General features: G+C 37.8%; 1 protein-coding gene across 1 annotated transcript in view; it reads right to left on the reverse strand.

Annotated features, from left to right (window-relative positions):
• Positions 1 to 1,443: 1,443 nt before the first annotated feature.
• Positions 1,444 to 17,598, reverse strand: part of Hprt1 (hypoxanthine phosphoribosyltransferase 1) — a 31,808-nt gene continuing 15,653 nt past the window's right edge. The window contains 7 exon segments of the mRNA XM_032889905.1: positions 1,444 to 2,004; positions 2,682 to 2,758; positions 2,930 to 2,953; positions 2,956 to 2,975; positions 6,602 to 6,684; positions 10,784 to 10,801; positions 15,490 to 15,555. Of these exon segments, the coding sequence (XP_032745796.1) occupies positions 1,957 to 2,004; positions 2,682 to 2,758; positions 2,930 to 2,953; positions 2,956 to 2,975; positions 6,602 to 6,684; positions 10,784 to 10,801; positions 15,490 to 15,555 (336 nt within the window). The 3' untranslated portion in view covers positions 1,444 to 1,956.

The raw sequence follows: 17,598 nt of genomic DNA on the forward strand, positions 1-17,598 counted from the left end.
TGTCTGTGAGTTCAAGGCCAGCATGGTTTACATAGTGAGTTGGAACTATGTAACACAGACCTTGTCACAAAGTGGTTTGTCTTCTATGGAACTTACAGTCTAGCATGGGGTTGGGCAAATAGCAAAGAATGAACACAAATGTTAATTACATGGCATCCTATTCATTTACATCCTTTCAAACAGCCAATATCCAAGTCAGGAATTGCTTCACCTACGAAAACAGTCATCTCACATGGCTCAACCCGAGTTGAGGCTCTATAACTAGGGTCCCCAGGTGGACCTCGGTAGGTGACATTCTATGGGAGGAAAGAACTCAGCAGTTATTCTTGACACTGTTACTGTGTCACATGTAACACCACCAGGCTATGAAGAAGAAATGAGAAAACAGAAGGGAAATGTTTTGTAACCTAGTCAGGAATGTGGCAACTCTTTATATTTAATTACATTTGTTTGTCAGCTTGGTATATGTGTGCACATGTGTGCCTGTGTGTGAAGGTGACGAGACAACTTCTGGAGTCCCCTCTTTCACCATGTGGGTGCTCCTAGTGATGGCAGCAAACCTTTGCCAACTGACCCATCTCACCAGCTAGACTGGAGCAGGTTCTTACTTATTGTTATTTAAACTTCCCTATTTTGTCTGGAGAGATGGATCAGCAGGTAAGGGCAGTGACTGCTCTTCCAGAGGTCCCAAGTTCAATTCCCAGCAATTACATGGTGGCTCACAACCATCTATATTGTGATCTGATGCCCTCTTCTGGGCTGATGAGGGCTATAGTATACTCATAGACATTATTTTTTAAAAAAAAAAAAAAGCTCCCTATGTTACCACTAAAATAAGAACTGTCTAAAAGGAATAAAAATATGCACTGTACCACAAGGTTGCTAGTTCATACCTCACAGTAACAGTTTAAAATATTTCTCTTACTCTGAAAAGACAAAACAACTGTTTTACTGTTATTGTTCTTTGCTCAATAAAAGCTTTATCCACACCAAAAAGGTAACAGGACGGGGTTGGGTATTTAGCTCAGTGGTAGAGCGCTTGCCTAGCAAGCGTAAGGCCCTGGGTTCGGTCCCCAGCTCCGAAAAAAAGAAAAAAAAAAAAGGTAACAGGACATGTCTGAAAACAAACTGTAGGTCAGACTGCAGTCTGAACAACCTCAGAAAGCTAAGAGAAAGCCATGTTCTCTTATAAAGCATAATAAATCATGCTGAGTGTATGTAATTGATTGTTTCAGGTAGGTAAGGGCTTTCCCGCTCTACCATTCTACCACATACCACTATTTGCAATGCTAACCGAGTGTTACAACTAAATTAGCTACTAAAACATGAACAAAGGGACCCATGGAAAAGTATACTAAATTAATTTGTAGAAAATGATAGGCATGGAGAATTCCTTTAAAGAGATAGTCCTTAGTTTTAAGGAAAAAAAAACCTCAAAATTTGTAAATTTTTAGAATGTATTTATTTGCATTTAAAAGGAACGGTTGACAACGATTCACACTGCTGAAACATGTTTATTCCACTGGGGAAACCTCTTAGATGCTGTTACTGATATGAAACTGAGCACTTTAGACTATTCTAAATTAACAATATCACATCTTTCTCTCCTGGATATATAAAAATTAAAATACCAATTAAAAAACTAATATAGCTTCTCTTTAAATCCTTCTTACAGACACAATCTCAGTATTATTATTTAACAGTGGTAATTTAAGAGATCTGTCTGTCTCAAAAGGGAAGTGACAATATACCTGACGGTAGGCTGCCTACAGGCTCATAGTGCAAATCAAAAGGGACGCAGCAACAGACATTTCTAAAAATAAAAACCATAAAATTCATAGAAGGTTCATGCAAAAGCTTTACTAAGCAGATGGCCACAGGACTAGAACGCCTGCTAGTTCTTTACTGGCACATCAACAGGACTCTTCGTGTTTGTAGATTCAACTTGCAGCTGTCTTAGGCTTTGTACTTGGCTTTTCCACTTTCGCTGATGACACAAACATGCTATAGAATAAGACATTCACATTAGAAAAATGGATTCTGAAGAGACAACACCAGCATTAGAGAATCCCCTACACCGCCTGGGTTCCTACCAAGCAAGGTATTTTGGACCAACAATTGAAGAGAACATACTTTGAAAACAAAGCAGAAAATTGTAGTCCATTACTTTTGCCTTTTCTTTGTCTTACTATGTTAACTTTAAGAAACATAAAGCTGGAATCAAAATAGGGGCCCAGGTAAATAAAATAAAAAGCATACTTTAGATAATACTGTCCACATAGTCTTTCTAACTGCTCCTGGGCCATGCTCGGAAAACTCACCCGAGGGGCCCCTTCCCCCTGAGCAGGACACTGATATCTGAAGCAAAGTCAATTACAAAATTCAAACTGAATCATTTATTTCTTACTTATGACTATACTTATCATGTGAAATAACAATGAGACAGTTATTATATATTAAAGCTGTTCAACTATTTCAGCCAGCAAGGAGTGTCACCCTAGCCTGGCCAAGTTCCAGTTCTAAGGACGTCTGTACTTGACTACAGCTTTATGTGACTAATGGGAACCATCAGTCTGGTCAAATTACGAGGTGCTGGAAGGAGAAAACAATTCTTCCCTTTCCTAAATTTTTATGTGGGTTTTTGAAAAATGAGAGCGAGAAAAAAAAGAAGCATTACTTACATTCAAATCCCTGAAGTGCTCATTATAGTCAAGGGCATATCCAACAACAAACTTGTCTGGAATTTCAAATCCAACAACTGTAAGTAAATAATCACAATTTCATCTTTAGAGAAAATAATAATACTTTCAAATCTAATAGCTGCAAATGTACCTTACAAATGTTCTCTATGGTTAACTCTAAGCCACTTCATAGTTAACTGTTTCAGTTACAAGATGGATAAATGATTGGCCAAAGGGTATCTACTTACAGTCTGGCCTGTATCCAACACTTCAGAGGTCCTTTTCACCAACAAGCTGTTAATTACAAAAAATTATATGGGACATATGGGAAGACTACAGAGCATTACAAAGAAAACATCAGCGTTCTTAAGTAGTATCATCTGCATGTAGAATATGGTCAGCTTTGCATACCCATAGGAAGATTGAAAGGGAGAAGTAAATCACAGAGAGTTCACATGAAGGTCAATGCCCCTCACTGCTCACCACCTGGAACGTGCTAAGATGCTTCTGAGAGCAGAGTCCTAACCACCCACACTGAAATGCAATGAAGAGGACGAATGCATGGGGAATGCCAATATCTCTGAATGAGAAAAAAGCTAAGGGCTAGATTCAGAATCAGAAATACAAGCCCTGTGCCTGTAAGGGAGGTAAGAAATGCTTCCATCAAGACCTTTAATACCTGCCTCATGAATGGGAAGTTTTTGCAGTGGATACTGAACCCAGAGCCTTGATCACACTAAGAATGTATTCGAACACTGAACTACTCATTCCATTTTTAAATTACATTTTCAACTTTTTGACTCTTGCTAAAAACCTGTTTTAAGCAGTTTTATTTTTTACATTATACTTTTATTGATTATTTATAGAAATCATGAATTTGCAAATGTAGTTCGATTACATAATCATATAAAACTATAAAGTTAAATGAGAATTTTCTAATGTTTGTCATATATGCATACAACCACAGTTGAAACCCTAATATCACCAAAAAAGGTTAATGGCTTTCAAAATTTTATTTTCACAGAAGTCACAAAAGAAAAAAAATCACAAAGCTCTCTAGTGTCATATTTCAGCAGATTATCAGAACCAGAACATGGACATTGGTGAACTAAGTGACTTTGTACAGATTTCACCAATTTTATATCATGAGACACTAATCTAATCACTACCACAATCATGTACGCTCCCTCCTGTATTCTCTCAACCTCTGGCAACCCCTAATCCATTCTCATCTGTCTAATTTTGTCATTTCAAACTGGGTTATATAAGTAGACCCATACAGTTTTATTGCTTTGCCTTTAGTGTCCTATTATACTAGCCTTGAAAATTTTAAGAAACCTTGGGCATATCAAAACGGGGAGACAGGTAAGCAGTTTAAACAGAAAGAACAAAGCCCGCGCCTTATGTACTTCTGAAAGTGCTGGTGGTACAGTGCCAGGAATGCTCCTCTCAACTGCCGCATAATAACGCTTCTTCCTTTTTATTGCTGATTTGATGGGATAAGTGTGCTCCAGTTTTGTTCAAATTTTGTGCTTCTTAATTCTGGGCTATCACAGATAATGTGAACACTCGTACTCAGATTTGAGTAGGGAGATATAAGACAGGTTCTCATGATACAGCTCAGGCTGCTGTCTCAAATTCAATATGATCCTCCTGCCTTCACTTTCCAAAAGCTGAGATCATAGGGGTGAACCAACATACCTGACTATCAACCAATAAATACAGATGTTGATAAAATATATCAACATATATTTTCACTTTCTAGGGGTAAGTACTCAGTACAACTTCTGATATCTTCTGATAGTTCCCTATGCAGTTTTAAAAGAAACTACTTTCTAAAGTAACCGTACTACTACCAAATAAGAGTCTTTAATTTTTAATTTGGGAAAGACCAAACAAAATACACTTGTGTAGGACAACTACATCATCAGAAATTATTCAAGTATTCTCTGAACACACCTCCCTCCAGCATGACAAAAATTCACTGAGGCATATTTGCACCATCTATCCAAAAAGACCATGAGGATAAACTACTGAAATAGGTTTGATTAAAACTATAGCGATTCAAAGACTTTCCAGAGACTCTGATCTTTTCAAATGATTTTATAAAGCCAGGTTAATTGGTCAGCACAGATAGCTTAGTAGTGTATAAGGCTACTGCTGCCAAGACTGCCAACCTGTGTTCCACCACCATCCCCCACCCCCAGGACTAACTCCCTTAGGCTGTCCTCTGAGCAAGACAAGTGCAAGTGGCACGTGCCTACATTCCTTCCACAATAAATAAGTGTAATTTTTTAAAAATTAAGAACCAACTAATTGACCAAAAAGATCTGAGCTTTCCTCTATACAAAAAGCACAGATTAGTCAAAGATTTTAAAATAAAAATGAAACTATAAAAGTAAAAATAAAGCAAGAAACAACAAAATAAAAAATGTTACTTTTAACAACAAAATCCAACTTAAAATAGCAGAAGCATCAACTGGGCCAGGTTCCTATGTTTAGATCTTCTCTCTATAACTTATTAGCTAATCGTCTGTGAGCAATTCCCTAGGCTTCAGTATCCTCATCTATAAGATATAGCAGCTTATAGAATCAAGCTATAAGGAAGGATACAAACAGAAAAGAACTATGAAAGCAAAAGCCAAACATCCAGATACTGCAAGCTGTGAGACTTCAGAAAAAGGAAGCAAGTGTGGTAAAATTTCAGTGACAACACAAAATAGGAAGCCTTATTCACCACTCCAATCCATGAGATCCAGATGTTAGGGTCCACCACTTGTTACTACCTTTGGTATGACTTCTTTCAATTTCACAAGGGGACCTTAGATCATCTGCCATGGTACTCAGAACAAGTGTGATATAAGTGACGTGCTGCAATACCAATTGTTACTGAACTCTGTGCATGTGAGAGTTCCATTTCGAAAACCTCGTGGATCAAGACGAGACATTGTAGGGATTGGGGAGGTGACTCAGTGGATAAGAGTATTTGGTCTGCAAGCACAAGCTCTTGAGTTGGACTCCAAATGTTCATAGAGAAAGTTGGCCATGGCTGTATGTGCTTGTGACCTCAGCGCTGGGGTTGGAGATGGATGCAAAAAAAAAAAAAAAAACCAACAAAAAAAAACCAAAAAACAAACAAACAAACAAAAAAAGTCACCAATGAGCCTTCATGGCTAAAGCTTTGAGCTTACAGCTCAGTTAGAGACCCCATCACAGGCAATAGAGTAAACAGCAGTTGAAGATATTGAGTCCTGCCCTGGTCATGTGCACCTATCTGCACATGAGTGTGTACTCACCTGCATATAATACATACACGACACACATAAATAAACAATACTCTAAATAACTATACTACAAATATCTACGAACACTGTGATAAGTGTTATAGTATATGGGAGAATATGCATAGGGTCTGTGCAAACACTCTTATCATTAAAAAAAATTTGTACTTATGTGTGGGTGGGTGTAGTACACATGGAGGTCAGAGGGAGTCAGTTCTCTCTCTCTCTACCACATGGGTCCTAGGGATCGAACTCAGGCTGTCAGGCTTGGCAACAGATGACTTTACTCACTGTGCCATGTTACCAGCCCTTCTGACATTCTTTATGAAGGACTTAAATATCTAGGTCACACATCTAAGAGTGTATGTGCAGCACCAATTGTTTGGATAGGTTAAAAAAAATACAAAGTTGGGTAGGTAGGGAAGGGAGGACAGATCTGGGAGGAGTAGGGAGAGGGAAGGAACGTAGACAAGATGCAGTGTTAGTATCTGAAGTAGTTCTGAACCCAAGGCCCTACATATACTCTGTGTGTGTGTGTGTGTGTGTGTATATATTATATGTGTGTATGTATATATAAGGAATTGACTATAATAGCTTTATTAACACACAAAGCATTCTACTTTAAAATGGCATACATACCTTGCAACCTTAACCATTTTGGGGCTGTACTGCTTGACCAAGGAAAGCAAAGTCTGCATTGTTTTACCAGTGTCAATTATATCCTTTTAAAAAGAAAAGACACATTTAATGGTAAATAAAATGAGCACATTTTTAAAGTCAGTCATTATTACAAACGTAAATACCAAACCCAATATTCTAGTATTCTATGGCACAATTTTCAGCATCACAAAATCTCACAATTCAAAGATAGTCTGGAACTTACTGCCTATCTGGTTCTAAGCAAGCAGTGGGAATGTCAATCCCAGAACTAGATTTCATAGGTGTGACAAGGTCAAAAACAGTAAACAGGAATGTGTACATGTAAACACCACACACATATGCATATTTTTTTGTTATATTTCACACAGGGTCTAGCTATGTAGCTGAGGCTGGTGGCCTTAAACTCAAGATCCTCCTGCTTTAGACTCCTAAGAGGTAGGGCTGCAGTCATTAACTACCATGCTTAATTCTGTACAAGGTATACTAGATTTTCCTTTGTAAATTAGAGATTAGAGACTCTTACATCCCAAACTCTAATACTCTAAGAAACGTTGCTTTGTGTTATCTCTTTTTACAAAAAGATGTATTTAGGGCCAGAGAGATGACTCAGTGGTTAAGAGCACTGACTGTTCCTCCAGAAGTCCTGAATTCAATTCCCAGCAACCACATGGTGGCTCACAACCATCTGTAATGAGATCTGATGCTCTCTTCTGGTGTGTCTGAAAACAACTACAGTATATTCATATCTAATAAATAAATGAATAAATCTTTTTTTAAAGGATTTTTTTAAGATTTATTTATTTATTATATATAAGTACACTGTAGCTGTCTTCAGATACACCAGAAGAGGGCATCGGATCTCTTTACAGATGGTTGTGAGCCACCATGTGGTTGCTGGGAATTGAACTCATGACCTCTCTGGAAGAGCAGTTGGGTGCTCTTAACCACTGAGCCATCTCTCCAGCCCCATAAATCTTTCTCTTTTAAAAAAGACATTATACTATTCTTCCTGCATTATGCCTACAGGCCAGAAGAGGGCACCAGATCTCACTATAGATGAGTGTGACCCACCATGTGGTTGCAGGGAATTGAACTCAAGACTTCTGGAAGGGTAGACAATGCTCTTAACCTCTGAACCATTTCTCCAGCCCTATTTGTATTATCTTTAAAGGCATCTAAATTGCTAAGTTCTACTATATAAAATGATGTTATCAGAGGTAAAGCACCCACATGACACCCATTATGTCCCAGATTCTCCAGTACCAAGAAAATATCAGAAAACAAATAGGAATCCATAAAGCAGATGGACCACAAGGGATTTCAGGGCTAGAAACTCAACTCTCCTGCTGGTTTAAGGGGCTGTGTCAGGCTGTTACAGGGCTATGTAGTAGGATATGAGAGGTGATTTTTGTACTTGAGAATTACCCCTGGACAGTCGGAGAACAGTGTCCCTCACTTGGCAGTCACACCAGAGACTGTACAGTGCCATCATCCTACATGAACTTTGTAAAAATTACATTTATTTGTTGGGTGTGCGTGTTTACAAACTGGCCATGGTTCAAGGACAGCCTGGTTTACATAGCAAGTTCCAGTACAGCAGGAGATAAACAGTGAGACCCCATCTTCAAAAAAAAATGTGACGGAAGCCAGACACAAAGGGCAATTAATTACTATCTAATTCCATTCATATATGTCCACAAAAAGCAAATCTTAGAAACTGGCGAAGGGGAAGGAAGAAAAAAGAAATGATGTCTAAGGACACTGGATTTTCTGTAGGGAAATGAAGATGTTTCATAGACCTCCATGCGCATTCTGAGTCAAGCCAAAGGTGGGGGATAACTATAAAGAAACAACGTTTTCTGACACAGTACAGCAGTTGCACATTGACATCAGTTTAGAATGTATGCACAAAACCTGTGCAGAATCATAACAGACAAAATTCCCAGCATGGAATGAGGGAAGTGGACATCATGCCTACCCAGAGTGAGGGAACTAATTGATAGCTTTGGATAGAGGAGTCAGCTTTCTTTAAGTCTATGTCTCCTGGTGTGTTGACCACTCTCTTGTGAAGGTCACATATCCAAGAGTATATGTGCAGCACAAATTGTATTGATAGGTTAAAAAAAGACACAAAGTTGGGTAGGTAGGGAAGGGAGGACAGATCTGGGAGGAATAGGGAGAGGGAGGGAACATAAACAAGATGCAGTATACTAAATTTTAAAAGAACCAATTAAAAAGAGAAGAGAATCTTGAAAAGAAATGCAAACAGATCAATGGCGGTACACACCTGCAATTCCGTCATGTGAAAAGCTGAGGCAGAAGGGTTAAGAGTTTAAAGCCAGCATGGAGGGCAGGCATGGTGGCCTACAACTGTAATGATAGCATTCAGAGGGAAGAGGCACCAGGTCTGCATAGTGAGACCCAGGACAGATGACGCTACACTAAGACTAGGTCTCATAGAAGGAAAATACCCATCTAGAGCTGTATGACAAGATCCTGCTGAAGGAAGAAAAGAAGGAAGGAGGGGGGTAAGGGAGGAAGGGATGGAATAAGGGAAAGAGACAGGGAAGAAAGGACATGGAGGATGGTAGATGCCTACAATCCCAGGACGTGACTTGGGAGGTAAAGGCAGGTGGGATGGAGGTAAGAATCTAGCCTGAGATATTTATCTATCTCTCTCAAAACAAGCAAACAAACACCAAAGAACTATGGGTGAAGCCTGGTGGTAGAGCACTTGTTTAGCATGCTCTGGGTTTCACACCTATCACCCCACAAAAACAAAGAATAAAATTTCTTTTGTTAAAAAAGGGGGCTAGAGAGGTGGCTCAGTGGTTAACTATGGTAGCTAGAGTTTATACCTCAGCACTCACACAAAATCCAGGCATCCTGCTCCTATCACACCCAGCTCTGAGAAGGCAGGAAGCAGGAGGACTGCTTGGGTTTGCTAGCTTCTGGTCTATGTAAGAAAATGTGAGGCCCAAGTTCAGGGAGAGACCCTGCCTCAAAGGACAGACAGCACAATAGAGCAGGGCACAAATCCTCTCCTGGCTTCTGTTGTTAAGCACAGGCAAGCATACTTGCACACACATACATATACACTCAGATAAATAAAGCAATGCACAAAAATAAATGACAAAAAGCAAAATAGGAACCAAGAGATTACAAAAACGAAAAGCAACTACTAAGGGATAGAAAAATGATGCTCCTGGAAATGCAGAAAGTATAAAGAATGAAAAATGATGGAGAATGAGGTTGATATGTATTCTGAAACGACACTGAAAATCTATTAAAAGGAATACTGAAGAACTGAGGAACAGAGTCAAGGTAGGAGGAAGATCATAATCTATGGTGTACAGGGGTATGTATAGAGTTCAATTAGGCAGGTAGATATGAAATAGGGAAGCCACAGACAAAAAATAAAGTGTGTGTGTAGGAAGCTAAACAGTGATTTAAAAGAGTTCTGAAAGTAAAAGGAAATCGAAGACATGGAAATGTAAGATTTATGTAGGACAGCCAAAGAAGGCCTTAATGAGAAAGTGATTTCTGAGTAAATCAATGGTTCTTGAAGCTTAGCATGCATCAGAATCAGCTCAAGGTTTGCTCAAAAAAAAAAAAGATTGATGGTGTTCATCACAAAGATTCTGAGTAAGTAGGCTCCTGGCTGATGCTTTTGGGCTTTCGGGATAGCGATGAAAAGCAATGGGCTATAGCCAGTGATGGTTTGAGCCTTTACTTACTTGCTAAGAATATTTGATACTTTAGATGAAATGATAAAATTCTTATAACATTCCATAAAATAAGCACACTAAATCACATACACCTTTCTATATACATATAGTATGGTTAGTTTTAAAAGAAATATCAGAATTGACAAAGAAAGTGTGTAACTTTTTTCATGAGCAGCAAAATAGATCGCTTACAAAATAATTGTGTTTTGTTTTGTTTTTAAAATAAGGATTCTCTCTGGCTTTGCTTTAAAGTCACTATGTAGCCCAGACTAACCCAGGAATTCATGAGCCTCCTGAGTGTTCCAGGCCTGCCCTACTGTACCTGGCTTCTCTTAGGGTTAGAAAACACAGGTCTCCCTGGCTTACCTTTATTAATATACATACCAATTTAGAAAATTGTAAACAGTATATCAAAAGTAAATGTAGAACTTACTTCAACAATCAAGACGTTCTAGAAGAAAACGGAGAAATAAAAATTTTTACATGAAGTGAGATAGTATTTCCAATTATCAGTGAAATCATAAAACAAATTCTAAGAAATTACCCCAATTCATACTTATAAGTACTTTCATTAGTGAATCCTTCTTGATACAAGTGGGCTATTAGAACTCAGAAGTCCTTAATATTAAATCTTTCATACAGATTTGACCCATGTGTTCATTTCTCATAAAAGGCTCTTAATCCTTAATGCAAGATCTTAGGCAACTTGTGAAATTTCTCTGGATCTCAGTGTCTCATATGTAAACTGAGGAACTTGAACCAGCTGGCCTTTTATGCATATTGATTCTAATATTCCAAGAACTGTAATCTATATAAACATATTCAAAAATAATGTATTTAACATAATATAGAATGCAAAAGTTTTATTTTCCCATCAAGCTAAAACCAGTCTGGTTGTGCACCTATTTGGGGAACTGCGAAAAGATACCAATACTCCCACCATAAACCCTAAATCCATCCCAACTCACTCTTCTTCTCTTTTACTCTGTAGCCCAGGCTGACCTAGAACTCATAATGTAGCCAAAGCTGTCCTCAAACTGGCAGCACCATTCCTGTCTCAATCTACTGAATACTAAGATTACAGTTGTGATTTCCCATGCCTGGTTCCTCACTGCCCCACCTTCTGTGTTTATGCTAGTTAGAGGAACAAGGTGACATTTCACATGCCCACAATGCTCACTGAACAGATTTATTCTATACTGTGTCTATAGTTCTCAATTCACTCTGCCAAACAACCATAATATCAGAATTGCAATGTCGTCTTTATTATTCTAAGGGAGTGATTATCAAGGTTGAATACATAGCATTCACTGGAGTTCATGAAGATTCAAAATTCTTTCTCACCTTGTAGTTTGAATGAAAATTTTCCCCCATAGGTTCTAACATTGGAATGCTTGGACCTTGTTCGTAGAACTGTTTTGAGAAGGATTAATAGGTGTGGCCTTGTTGGAGGATGTTATGTACTGGGAGTGGGCTTCTAAAGTGACATTTCAAAAGCCCACACCACAGTCTCTGGTACACTCTACATCTAATGTGTACGTAACACGTAAGCTCTCAGCTACTGCTCCAGTGTTATGCTGCCTGCCTGCCACTAGGCTACCCTCCAGGATGATTATAGACGTACCCTCTGAAACTGTAAGCAGGCTCCCAATCACATGCTTTCTTTTATAAGTTTCCTTGGTATTGTATGTATTCAAAGTAATGAAAGACAAACTTCATTTTGTTTAACCTATAGTTTTAAGTACTTTACAGGCTGGAGAGATGGCTCAGTGGTTAAGAGCACTGGCTGCTCTTCCAGAGATCCTGAGTTCAAATCGCAGCAACCACATGGTGGCTCACAACCATCTGTGATGATAGCCGATGCCCTCTTCTAATGTGTCTGTACTAATATATAATTTACTTTAAATAATATATATTTTATATTAATATATAATTTACTTTAAAAGATAAATTACTACCAAAAGACTTATGCAACTTCTGGCAAACAAGCTACAACTGCAGTCCATTCTATAAACAGGAAAAGGTCACTTTAAAGTAAAGCTCAGGATATGCACAGAAAATAAAACAAGATATTGTAATTTGGGACATTTTAGAGGCATAGACTATGGAACAAATGAATAACATGACTATGTTTTAATTATGAGGTCTATATAAATTCTAAGTAAACTGAATATGCATTAATATACTGAGAAAAAAGCAATGTAGCTACTCAAATGAATACTAGTATAGTGTAAGAAACACAGAACTGGACTAAGACATTTCTTTATTCAAATACTGGTTCTGTCATCTAATAGTTGTATGACTGAATTTCAACATCTTTCTCTATGGAAAAGGGATAATGAGTCCCTTATAGGGCAACTATGAATGCTACATGAAGTCACAAACATAAGATACTACAATGTAAATCTTCAGCAAAAGTGAAACAGTTAACTCATGAATCAGTAATTGTTTCCTTATCCACTATGCCTTTTCTCAACACTTTGGCCCCTGCCTTGAACATCTGAAAGGTAACATAGCCCATCAATAAATGGTTCACAGCAGTAGATATACTGCTGCAATATTATAAAATTATAGAGTGGTAAAGCATGGGCTTCTAGGACAGATGAATTACTAGTCTAATCTTGTATCTAACAGTAAACAAACTTTGTTGTGGACATAAGTATATATTTTAATTCTTTGCATTTACTTTATGTTTCATTGGGGAGGTTGTAGCATAGATTACATGTAGAAATCAGGTCTTAGTGGTGTTTTCTTGCATCAACCCTTCTTGCTGGCCCATCACTATAGATTTTATTAGCATAAGCCATCTTATACAAACCAACAAAGTCCAGAGGTTAAGTATTTTTACAATACAAAACTGTACTAGACTATTGTTCTACTATAGAGGCTGAGAATTGCTACCACAGTTTATTTTGTCACGTTGATACTCATTACTTAATAATGAAAGCAATGAGGCTTGGTTATCAAATAACCTACCTAAGGGAGTAAACAGTAGTGCAAGAGGAAGGGTTTGAATAAAAGTGAATTTTGGATTCAAACACTACATTCTCAAGTGTTAATGGGAAAATGTGTGCGTTATGTCTGTACTTGAATACACATTAGATAAATTTCCACAAAAAATGTTTTAAATAAACCCATAATCTCATCCCCAAGATTTAACTTCACTAAAATTTTACTCCTTGATGTTCTCCACAATAAAAAGAATCTATTGTGGTTATCATGAAAAGGTATTTTAGAAGCAGAGATCTGTTGAAGATCATAGAGCTGTGTAGTGGGACAGAGCCATTAGGTGAAAAAGACAAGGTTCAACTACTAAATCCCAGGAGGCCTTGAGGCTAGGCCACTTCTAGGCCAAAAACTGTCTAGGCCAAAAACTGATTATAGAAGTGCAGATTTCAAATAGCTTCTAAATATGGACAAAGCATGCCAAAAGGGAAGGAGGTCTGGCAGTTGTACACCAAAATGAACAGCAGAGAAAAAGAACCAACAGATCGCAATCTCTCCCCTTAGTTTCTAAACACTGCTGATAGCAACATTAGTTTGGCATGACCTGATACAGGACTACAGAATTTCACAAGTATTTTATGTTAAAGTTCTCCTAAAGATGTTCAGTATAGTAAGTAGGAGTAAGTTGTATAAGGAAGTAGTGAGCACTAAGAGCTAAAAGCTACAGGAAAGAAAATTTGGCGTCAGCATGCATGCTCCTCCACTTCCTGCTTTCGTGACTTTGAGACTGTTTACATCTCATAATCCCATGCAGTTTTTGAAAATGTAAGTGTACTGCTTAATTTCCTGATCTGCAAAATGGAAATTTAACTGTCCTCACTAGATTAATACATATATGGCACAGTGCCTACAAGTAAAAAATAACTAGCAGCTTAGAAAACATATCAGTCTAGTATGGTGGCTCATGCTTGCAATGCTAGCATTTGGGAGGCTGAATTCAACCTGACTTGTATATGAGATGTTCAAGGACAGTGTGAGCTACAAAGTAAGGCTGTATCTCAGAAAAACAAGTGCTGGTGAGACGGATTGGGCGTAAAGGCACTCAGCACCAAGCCAGATGATGTGAACACACCCCTGAACTTTATGGTAGAGAGAACTGACTCCTGTATATTGTATCTGACATCTACACACTCATGCCTGCCCCCTACATATGCACACACACATGCACACACAGGCACATGCACATAGGAATAAACCAATGTTAAAAATGTAACAAAATAAAAAATAAAGCAAGACTCTACAGATTTCTCTCATAGTATTATATTTCAATTTATTCACAGTATTTATTTATCAGAAACTAATATAAACTCTAATATGGTAAGAACTCTGCCAATAAGCACTTAATCCTCTTACTCTGCAGTAGCCACCACTAAGACCTTAGGTCTACCTACCTCTGAGGCACAGAGGATGCCTCCCCAATGTCACAGAGTTAGGAAAGGCTGAGTCAGGTTTTTGATCAATACTGTCAGATTCTACAACTCATGTTTCCAGCCACGACCCAATACAAATTTTCTGTCTTCTTAGGGATATCAAAGGGGGGAAGCCTGGGGGCTCATGGGTAAGAATCCTAAGGCCTGGAGTTAAGATCACCGCACTCATATATATAACAAGTGGTGCATCCTGTAATGCCTGTAACTTCAGCTTTGATGAATTTAACACCTCTTCTAGCCTGTGTGCATATCCAGGTTCGCATACTGGCATACACATAGAGAAGTGCGCGCTTGTGTGAGCACACACCTTAAAATGAAACTATATTTGAATCTATTTAAAAAAAGACTGCCCCTCCCCAGCCGTATTTTCTGATGGATCACAAATTAGATTTTCAAAGTGTTATAGAAAGCAGTAATTAGCAATATGGAATGTGATGTTCTGCTGTCATTTAGCTATAAATCCAGGAGATAACATTAATCTATATCAAGTACTTTTTTTTTTATTAACTTGAATATTTCTTATATACATTTCGAGTGTTATTCCCTTTCCCGGTTTCCGGGCAAACATCCCCTATATCAAGTACTTTTAAGAGTTAAACAATGCCTCCTTATTTTTATTAATAAAGTAACTCTGAGTAGTTGAAAGCAGTTACTAATTGATTCTTGGTATAAAAATGTTTTCTTTCCCCTTCAAGATACATACCTTTCCAGTTAAAGTTGAGAGATCATCACCACCAATAACTTTTATGTCCCCCGTTGACTGGTCATTCTAGTTAAAAAAAAATCATTTATATGCATATTCTTGTGTGCTTACAAGAATCTCAAATTATTAGATGTCATCTATAAGATCTAAGAAGTTAGCTATCTAATGGTCACAATATTATGGTATTCTTAATTATATAAATTGTAAGAATTAGGTTTCTAGAAATGAATGACTAGGTAAATTTCACATAGAGATTAGTACAAATTAAAAATCTTAATTGGCCAATACTAGTATTTGATACTCTGAAGAGTCCTAAAAATAGAGTATATCCATTTCTGAGTGGGAATATTATAGCTACTCATCATCAATCAGGTGCTTCTCAACCACAAAGGACAATTTATTAGCATGACAGGTGTCTGCTTCTGGCCCTGTACCATTCCTGTGACTTACACAAGTTGTAGAAGGTGGTCGGTATCACATTCAACCCTGCTCATATCCAGGTCATTTTCAGAATTGTCTGAGAAACCAGGTCTGAATACTAGTCTATTAGAACATACTTCTTAGGTTCTCATTTCCTTCTCAGAGAATTAGCAGAAAAGCTTTGGCGGTTTCAAAGGAGATGAACACTCACTACAGTTGGTGGAAATAGCTATAATTTGGATGTGCTGGAATTAAGATAAAACTGAGTTTAAAATGGGTGATTAAGAGAGCTTGGGCTTACTCTACTGGGACAGCAAAGCATACCAAAAGCTACAGCAACTCCCTTGGTATAGAACCAGCACACTGACTGACAAAAAGTTCAAGGGACCAAGTAAAATCCAGAAACAGACCCAAAAACACATGACAATTTAGTATATGACAATGATATTTTGAGTCAGTAATTAGGAGATGAATTACTCAACAAATGGTGTTCGGTCAATTACTTATCCATTTGGGAAAAAATAAAGCATGGTTCCTACCTCACACCATGCACAAAAATAAATTCCAGATGGAATAAAATCTAAATGTAAAAAATAGAACTATAAGTGGATTAGAAGAAAATGTAGGAATATTTTATTTTGAAATTTATTTATTTTATGTATATGGATACACTGTAGCTGTCCTCAGACACACCAGAAGAGGGCATCACATCTCATTATAGATGGTTGTGAGCCACCATGTGGTTACTGGAAATTGAACTCAGGACCTTTGGAAGAGCAGACAGTGCTCTTAACCGCTGAGCCATCTCTCTAGCCCCTAGGAATATATGTTTTTCCCCTGTATTCTTGGCAAAAAACTAATCCCGAACATCAACTAAAAAGCTCTGTAACCACCATTCCTAAGGTATATTACTCTTCAAGGTAAGAGCCCACCTGACGGGACTGGAGAGAAAGATCAGCCATCACTAGCACTTGCTCATCTTGCAAAGGGCCTGAGTTCAGTTTCCAGTACCCGCAGGGCAGCTCACAACTGCCCATACCTCCAGTTTCAGGTGATCTGATCCCTTCTTGTGGCCTCAAATGCAACAGACATTCACATGGTGTGCATACATGCATCCTGGCATTCACACATATACACAAAGCAAAACAATTTTTTAAAAAAAAGAACTGCTGGAAAATGTTGAACAATTTATAAAGTCTATAACATAAAATGATGGCAATCTGACAAATCCTACATGTGATTCTGTGTTCACGCATCCACATTTACAGCACTTAAGCCTGATAATATATTGAGGAGAAACAAATACTCAAGTTGCTGGTTAGATTACAGAAAGCAATATGACATCTTTTGAAAAAACACAGTAACGCCTATTAACATTATACACAAAAAAATACTACAATTAAAAAAAACTATTGGGGGTTGGGGATTTAAACAGTGGTAGGCGTTTGCCCTATGGCGCAAAGGCCCTGGGTTGATCCCCAGCTCGAAAAAAAAAAAAAAAACTATTAAAAAGAATCACACAATTGAATATATTCTTCTTTAATCGAATATATTCTTGTATGTATCAATATGAGTTAATAACACCAAGTAGCAAACCAATATACTACCTATCAAACAATTTTTATTTGGTATTTTGAAGTATGGGGGGGGCACTTTGAAGGTGAGGAGCAGGTTTTCAGTTGGAGATTA

The sequence above is a fragment of the Rattus rattus genome, chromosome X, assembly GCF_011064425.1.
Source record: "Rattus rattus isolate New Zealand chromosome X, Rrattus_CSIRO_v1, whole genome shotgun sequence".
NCBI classification, from domain to species: domain Eukaryota; kingdom Metazoa; phylum Chordata; class Mammalia; order Rodentia; family Muridae; genus Rattus; species Rattus rattus.